Consider the following 9,084-nt stretch of genomic DNA (forward strand, 5'->3'; position numbering starts at 1 on the left):
ACATGTGCACACCAAAGATTTTGGAGTGAACTACTGTTCACTCCATTTTTGGTGTGCATGAAGTAAATCTTTGGTGTGCATTTAGCCTGCCCCTTATTGAGGGCGTTGATCAATGTCTATGTAGCAGCTGAACGCCAGCTAAGAAAGACGCCTAGCTTAACAAAGCCACTCAAACGGAGGTCCAGGGGACCTGCACAGAGCGCTCTCCGTAGGAGAGGCTTACTTGCTATCCCTCAATTTTGGCAGGAGCAGAAGGGATATTCAGTGCAAAAAATAAAAATACAGCCCTATAAATTGTAATAAAAACAATAAAAGAAAACTGAATAGACAGTCTTGTAGCCTTGATAAATGCGCAAATTTTGACCCCTGTTCCAGCCTCTCAATCCAAAGACTGCACTCCCTCGTGGCAAAAGTGTTCAGGAATCTGGTCAAGGCAGCAAAACAAAATTCCAAACCATGTCTTAAGTTTGGAAGATCCATGTGTGGATCCACATTTGGCCAGAGGGAAGCACAGTGGTGATCTTAGCTTTGTACATACAATGTGTCAATTTACATACAACCTAGAAAGCATGCAGATTTTTTGGTCCACAAGATCTACAAGCAATACAGCCTTGTGAATCCTTGTGCAGATCCATTTCTTGAGAAGTCACTTTTCAAAAATTTATTAAAAATACATTGATGGTGATACAAAAATTCTGAGGAGACAGAATTGTAGAGGAGATGTCAAAGGGTCAGAAAGCTGTGGCTCAGACCTTTGGAGGTGCTGGGGGCAGAGCTATTAAAAAGTTAAAAAACCTTACAGCCATTTGGTACTTTCTGCTCCCCTATGAAATTGGGGATAATATGCAAGTCCCTCCCTGTGGGAGGGGCCGCTTCGCGGCCAGCCACAGCGAGCCTCCCACCAGGGGGACTTGTGTTAAGTTAGGAAAGACGCAATGCGTGGCCCAATCACTCAGAGCACTGCGGAATCTCAAATCTAATGGCGTCAGGTTCTCTTTGATGAAGAGGGGCCGGGACCGATCTACCAAGTTAGGCACGGTTGCTTCTGTAGCCTTCATAGGCTCTCTGGATTTCAACCCGGCCTGAAGAGAATATGATGAGACGTGACATCTAGGTGATTCAAGGTAATATGTGATACTTAATTGACCATGGCGATCTGAATTGTACTTGGAAATCTTGATGGAGCAGCAAGCAGGATAACGTTAGAGGGAATGATATCATGTCGGATATACAAGCGGAAAGAAGTTTGTCAAGAACTCTAACAGATGTAATAATGAGTGACACCATTTCTGGATTGTGAAAAGGGAGGGAACCAGGGCACGGATGGCAGACAATTTTTCTATTTGCTCTCAGGTTTGCGGACGATGAGCTATATTGATGAGAAAATTAGCTTATTACAAGACTTGGAAGAATATCGAAAAAGACAAATGGACTCACCAATTGCATGGGAGTGAAAATCCCAGATTCGCCACCAGCCACGAGAGCATTGGCAGCGATGTTGAGCGAACGGTCAACTGCAGATGTGCCTTTGTGGACAAGGCCCAAAGTCTCAAGGATTCTGACGGTACCAGAAAGAAGTCCCTTTCCGAACGTAGTTAATCGGAAAATGGTAAAGTAATCCCAGACCGTCTGGGCTTCCGACAGCTTTCCGCGAAGAGGGTAGTACCAGGGGAGCGGATCGTCTCGAGCGGCCATATCCTCTGACTTGATAACCTCGAATCCAACATTTTTCATGCCCAGTAAAGTGCGTTCAACTGTACGGAGCTCGGGGATCGCGTCACCAAGTTCAATTTCATGACGAATTTGGCGATGTTGAGGGTTCTTGTCATCGTACTTGTCGGTCAAACACCACTCATACAAACCAAACTAGGGGAAAAATCGCCAGAAAAGAAATATTAGAAAGGCAAAAATATCATTTGCATTCACACGGCTAAAGTAACTCACAATGCCACCGGGTTTCAGGACTTTGAACACCTCGGCGTATACGTCTTCGCACTCCGGGGCGTGGACAGTAGCTTCGATCGCATAGACAGCGTCAAAGACGTCTTCACCGAATTGATCAGCCATTTTGGTAAAGTCGCCCTTCTCAAAGGTTAATTTGTGACTTAAGCCGGCCTTGGCGGAATACTTGATGGCACGATCGACTTGAAAGATATTGTTGTTGATCCCAACGATGTTGGCATCTGTGAAGAAACATATCTCTCGGGCGGGACCACCGATACCACAGCCGACATCGAGTACCTTCATATTCTCTTTGATGCCGATTTGGGCAGCAAGGTAGTGCTCATGTCGGGCGATTCCCTGAGCGAAAGCTTCACCCTTGTAGTATCGCGCAAAATGGAAATTCTAAGAGGAAGGGAGAGTAAAGCAAAGTCAGAACCGATGGATGCCAACAAACATTCCGCCGAGGCTCTCTGTAAGCGTCGGAAGAAACAGGAAGTATTGTCCGATCTTGATGAACACTGCTACTCACCTGGCCCCATCCATATTCGTATATGTCGGTACAGGCGTCGTAGTAACCATTGACCAGATTTTCGTACTGGTCTTTTCGGTTCTTCTCATCCTCTTTGGTGTCCTGAGCGGCTTCGGGACTCCAAAACTTAGAATATCCAGAGATGTTTTTTCGATTCTTCAAATCGGCACCTCCATTGTCGATCAAGGCCTGCGTCGTGGCGGAAGTGGTAGTACCTGACATGCGGTCGATCTTATTGGGTTGACTCAGGGGAGTCAAACGGTGGGGATCGGCGAGGGGTAACTATAGATATAAGTGGGTAGGCAACGTCGGAAAAAAGTCAGGATCGATCGATGATGGTGGAACTGACAGGGTAAAAAAATTGTGGCTGCGATGAAAGGAGTCAACTGTCAAACCATGCACTTCAAACCTTAGCCCATGTGGGATATCCGTGAGACAATCCGAGATATGTTTCTGGTGGATGGTCGCGGATCACACCAGATACATATTAGATCGGAGGTTCCTAAAGCGTCGGATACGGATGGACGGATATGAATATCCGTAGATATTTCTGCATCCCACATTACAGCACATTACCGCATTGAGACCTTGGCATGGCAACTGGGCTAACTTAACACAAGTCCCCCACTTCGGAGGGCCCTGGTACAGCCCGACTGGTGCAAAGCGTGACCTCCAAAGGAGGGACTTGGGACTAATGTCCACATTTTGGCCTGAGAGATTCTGATCTTCCAAAACATTTTGCTGGAGATTTTGTGCCTTTCCAATTTTGACTGTGTTCCCAAAGGGCCCTGCACATGCCTTTTGGACCATGAGACTTGTCTCACTCTTCCCTGTCTTTTGCCGCTACACACATCTCTGGAAGTCCAAGCGTTCTCCTCCCATGAGCATCCAAACTTATGGCTTTTGGGGTATTCTGAGCTGTAATTATGACATGTTTGGATTGAACTGACCTTGGAAAACAGTATGCTCATTCAATCCAATTCCACAGGATCCAAGCTCTCCAAGCTCTGGTTAATATGCCTTGGCCAATCCAGCTCGTGCATTCAATCCTCATTGTGAGGACAGGGATCTGAAGCCAAGATGGTCAGCTATATTGACCCTTCAGGGCTTCAGCAGAGGTTTTTTAGCTTTTGCTGTGTGGAGGGTGAGAGGAAAAAAGGGCATAAAAAGCCACAAAAGCCCCAACCTCTTAGGTAAAAAGTAGGGAGTTGAAAAATTGACTCCCAAGAATTAATTGATCAACTCCCAAGACATGTTTAGGTCGTGCAGACCGCCTCTGGATGTCCTTCCCCGGTCCACGGGACCAAAGTTTGACCCGTGAAAATTTTGGGAGTTGGAAAATTAATTCTACTCTCCAGAATGGGAGTCGGAATTTTAATTTCACAAAAAATGACAGAAAATAAAGAAAAATTGATACCTCCCCACTGGGGCACCCAAAGCCCCCCAAACTTTTACAGCGGCCATAAAGCACTCTGAATAGCACCTGATGAGCTTCACGGCATTGGCACACCCCAGAAAGGGGTGTGCTACTGTGGGTCTAATTTGGCAGATTTGCTACTAAGAAATCTGCCAAAGCCTTAGCTACAGTGCCCCAAAGCCCCCCAAAATTTGACAGTGGGCACAAAAGCCTCTGGAAGGCACATGGTGAAATTCTTGGTAGTAGGAAACCCCAGGAAAGGGTTGTGCTACTGTGGGTCTAATTTGACCGATTTCCTACTAAGGAAATCCGCCAAAGCCTTTGCTATTGAACAAGTGAAAAGAAAGGTCCGAGTGAAGTGGGTGTTGAACCCACAACCTCGTTTACTGTGAGAGTCGAACTCACATACTCAGCATTCATGAGTGATGCTCTAACCATTGAGCTAAGTACACATTGCTATGTTGCAGTTGAATACAGTAGATGTATGCTTATGATGATGTGTGGTGTTGCCCCAATGGTCCTCTTGATGACCAGGACGGACCGGCCATTGAGCAAGAGGACACAACCCCTCTCAATGACCGGGACCTACTGGTCATTGAGAGGACACACCCCTCTCAATGACAGGTGAGGAAATCCTACCGTGCCAGGCGGTAGGCAGTTGGTGGAGGGGAATGAGAAAAAGAAAACCTAAGATGTGTATGCCCTCCGGGGTGATTGGCCGTGAATGAGCTCTGAGGTTTGTGTAGCGTTGGGGGGGGGGGAAGATTTTCTGACGGCTGGAGTTGCGCGTCGGCGGTGTTTGTGTTGAGAGAGGAGCCGGGGATACTGCCAGCGGGGTTGTGATCAAAACCAGAAGCTGGGAGAGATCAGCGTTGCGGGAATTGAACTTAAGAAGTCGTGTGAAAACTCAGAATACGGGCGAATAGCGCCAAGAACAATAGACTTTTAATTTTGATGGAGAGACTGAAAATTTGGTTCAGAGTAGGTCCATGCCGCTCCAAAGCCTGAGTTTGAACTGAACTCCAACCTTGGAGTTTGTGACATCTAGCAGACATCTCATCACAACCTAGCGCGCACGCATGCGCAACAGCAGACAAAACAGCAGAAACAAAAAAAAACAAAAGGAAACAAGACAAAAACCAACCCTCCTGTGAGCCGCGGCTCCCGCGAACTCACAGGAAGTATCACAGGAGGTATCACAAACCACCACCAAACACCTACTTAGCCTCTCCAGTCCCGCCTCGCCTAGCTCGGCAGGGAAGTACTGAGACTTCCCCCAAGCTAGGTGAGCAAAACTTCCCCTTTTCCCTTTCTCCCCTCTCTCTCCAAAGTTGTATGTAGAGGGAAGTACTGAGACTTCCCCCGAGCTAGTTCCTTTGCTCATTTGCAATACAAACGGAGGTTCTAGAAACTGTGCTGCGACTTGTGCCCTTGTCTTTGTCCTTGTCCTTGTCCTCGCACCCTCGCCCTCGCCCTTGCTCCTCGCCCAGTGAAGCTCTCCTTTGGCGAGAGCTTACACCTCCTCATCCAAAACCTAACTAACACGCGCATATAAGAAAAAAAACTAACAGAGTCTAAACATAAAAGAAATATCCCGCACAAATATCAAAGGGAAAAAGAAGCAAGAAGAAAGAGAAAGAAAAGGGAGAAGCCTGAAACGCCTTGAGGATGCGCGCCACGCCGTGCTGTCGGACCTGAGAAAGTCTTGAGGACTGGGGAATGCGCCATAACTGTCATTGAGTCGCGGGACCTAATTGAAGTTCATTGAGTCGCAGGTCCCAATCCTTGAACCTTGATGACCTCCAGCGCGCACCACGCGCAAGAAAAACTTGATCCCACGTGTGTACCAATCTGTCCACCACACCGGGAAAGACCGGCCATCAAGAGGATACACCCCTCTTGAAGAACAGAAAAGACTGGCCATTGAGAGGACACATCCTCTTGATGACCGGCACAGACCAGCCATTGAGAGGACCACCCCTCTCAATGACTGGGACGGACCAGTATGGTAGATGGAAAAGTTAAAAATCAAAAGTTTTTCCTCATACATATATTTACTCACCCTAGGCCTCAAGATAACACCAAATGGACCATAGAAATGGATTCTAAGGCCAATTTCACCCCTATTCACCACTGGAAGCGTCACTGGAACCCCGCAGGATTGGAAGTTACACCCTCTTGGACCCTCGTGGACATGGCCAGCCTCAGTCATTAACCTGTCACACACCTCAAGTCACCTTTCCCAGGTATACACATACTCAGTCCCAGCCAAAAACATAGTCTTTTCTATCCTACTTATCTCCACTGCATATGCAGGGGACCAACCCCATTTCTTCTGTATTGGAGGACTTCCCTTTGATTTACACGGCCGTGTAAAGTCAGATCTGGCACTTGTAAAGCCAGATCTGACTCACCTTGTAATTTTTAGCTTTAGAAGCTGTTCCGCAGGCTTGAGATGCCAGAATACCTGCCAGATTTACAACCCCAGGATTCCAGCAACTCAGCATTGTTCACCCGGTCATCAAGAGTACACAACCCTCTTGATGCCCGGCCTGTACCGAGAGGACACATCCTCCTTGATGGCCGGTATACACCGGCCAACAAGAGGGAGGGCACCACCCTCTTGATGGCAGATCTGTGCTGGTCATCGAGAGGACACAACCCTCTCGATTGCCGGTACAGACCGGTCATCAAGAGGACACAAACCTCTTGATTGCCCGTACAGACCGGTCATCAAGAGGACACAACCTCTTGATGGCGGGTACAGGCCGGTCATCAAGAGTACGATGGCCAGTCAATGGCCGGTACGGACCGGTCATTGAGTGTCCTCTTGATGCCCGGTACAGATGTGTCCTCTGTATCAGCCATTGAGAGGACACATCCCTCTTGATGACCGGTCTATACCGGGCATCAAGAGGGTAGGCCATCAAGAGGACACACCGCCGGTCATCGAGAGGACTCAACCCTCTCGATGGCCGGTACAGATGTACCCTCTCAATGACCGGTCCGTACCGGCCATTGAGAGGGGTTTGTACTCTCGATGACTGGTCTGTACTGGCCATTGAGAGGTTTGTGTCCTCTCAATGACCGGCACAGATCTGCCATCGAGAGGATGGTGCACTCTCTCTTGATGGCCGGTCTGTACCGGCCATCAAGAGGGATGGGTCCTCTCAAGGTACAGGCTGGTCATCAAGAGGGTTGAATCCTCTCAATGACCGGTACAGACCGCCATTGAGAGAGTTGCGTACTCTTGATGGCCGTTCTGTACCGGGCATCAAGAGGGTTGCGTACTCTTGATGGCCAGTCTGTACCAAGCATTGAGAGGGTTGAATCCTCTCAATGATCGGTCTGTACCTGTCATCAAGAGGATTCAACCCTCTCAATGCCCGGTACAGACCCAGCTATCGAGAGGGTTGTGTACTCTTGATGATCAGTCTGTACCGGCCATCAAGAGGGATGTTCTAGTTTGATCTAGCCGCTGAAAATTGTGTGTAAAACCAGTGTGTAAAAATCTGGCTTTACAAGTGCCAGATCTGACTTTACACGGCCTTGTAAATCAAAGGGAAGTCCTCCATTTGATATGTCCCCGCCTCATTTATGCACCCCTTGCAGCTGCATGCAGTCTTCTGACCCCATTTCTGCACTCCTTGAATTAGTCTGACACCACTCATGCATCCCTTGCATGAGGTACCCCTGTATTTGACATTTCCCCGCTTTGTTTATGCACTCCTTGCATCAGTATGACATCATCTTTCCTTTCCCACCCCACTTTTTGCCTGTATTTAGTATCTTCTGACACCACTTGTACGCAGCCCACCAGCTAAAATCACTCATCCAGGGTCCCCCTTGTAGCTAAAATCCCTCACATTTGTCTATATAAGGAGCTCTCTCCCCCCCAGTTGATTTTCCCTCAGCTCAGTATTCCCCAGTTATTTACATACCACCTTCACATTTACCATCACATCCATACATCACCACAACCCTCATATATTTGCAAATAACCACTAAAATCACTCTCAACTACCACATAAATGTTGTCGAATAACTTCATCTGGAACTAGCCCTGCCAGTATATTTGGCTGGGTTGAATTCATCCCAGCTTAACTGGAATGCACTCAACCAATTTAAACTTGGTTGATCTCAACCAATTTAATATAAACCCAAGGGGGGTACCTTGGATTTATATTCCATCAGTTGAGATCACCCAAGTTTAAATTGGTTGAGTGCATCCCAGTTTAACTGGGATAACCTCAACCCAGCCAATTATGCTGGCAGTGTAGACCAGACCTATCACTTGATTAAAACTTGCCAAGCTTAGCTTGGTGGGTCTTGTTATCTGATAGCAGAAAGGCAGAGTTTTGCACCTCCATCATACCCTTCAACATTCAGCAAAAGGGTTTCAAAACCTCTTTTTAGTCTTACACCGGCCATTGAGTGAGAGGAAACAACCCCTCTCGCGATGACCGGGACTGACCGGTCATCAAGAGGACAGCCACAGCCGTCTAAATGACTGGTAAAGAACACCCCCTTCTTGATGACCGGGACCAACTGGCCATCAAGATGGGTGTGTCCTCTCAATGACCGGGACCCACCGGCCATCAAGAGGGTTGTGTCCTCTTGATGGCCGGTGTCGTAACCCTGTTCCTGTTCATACCACCACTTCTATATCTTATAAAAACTTCCAATATACCTAATTATTACTTCATATTCAGATTCTACACCCCATCTTACCCCTAGTCACCCACTCATTTCACCTAGGATTTCCAAATGGATCAGAAGTTATTGGCATTCATAGCTTTGGCAGGTATTTTCTTCATACATATCCTTAGCTATATTACATAAATCATTCATTGGTATCATAGCTACATAGGACTGCAGATTATACATAGTTTCATTACACATTTTTTCCCTTCATATGATATCAGCAGTACATTCCTTCATAGTTCCTGTAGCTATTACCAAATGCTCATCTTCATTATGTACACTTCTTGGACCTTATATCTGTTAATTCTGCTCATCATTATTTCATCTTCTGCATAGTTACCTTTCATGTACACTCCTTGGTCATAGCACCTTCATCATTACTGCTCATCTTCAGATATTGTTACTATGTGCTCATCATGTATTACCCTCCTGTAGTACTTCCCACATATATAAACACCCCTCTAGATTTTGTATCCCCATCATGCACTTT

At 47.0% G+C, this 9,084-nt stretch overlaps 1 protein-coding gene across 1 annotated transcript; it reads right to left on the reverse strand.

The window, feature by feature from the left end:
• Positions 1-1,339: 1,339 nt before the first annotated feature.
• PtA15_2A801 (uncharacterized protein) lies at positions 1,340-2,695 on the reverse strand (the record flags this gene model as incomplete). Its single annotated transcript, XM_053166859.1, has 4 exons — positions 1,340-1,369; positions 1,438-1,866; positions 1,945-2,346; positions 2,474-2,695. The coding sequence occupies 4 exons, from the start codon at positions 2,693-2,695 to the stop codon at positions 1,340-1,342; spliced, it is 1,083 nt and encodes a 360-aa protein (XP_053018039.1).
• Positions 2,696-9,084: the final 6,389 nt, after the last annotated feature.

The sequence above is a fragment of the Puccinia triticina genome, chromosome 2A, assembly GCF_026914185.1.
Source record: "Puccinia triticina chromosome 2A, complete sequence".
Classification (NCBI taxonomy): Eukaryota; Fungi; Basidiomycota; class Pucciniomycetes; order Pucciniales; family Pucciniaceae; genus Puccinia; species Puccinia triticina.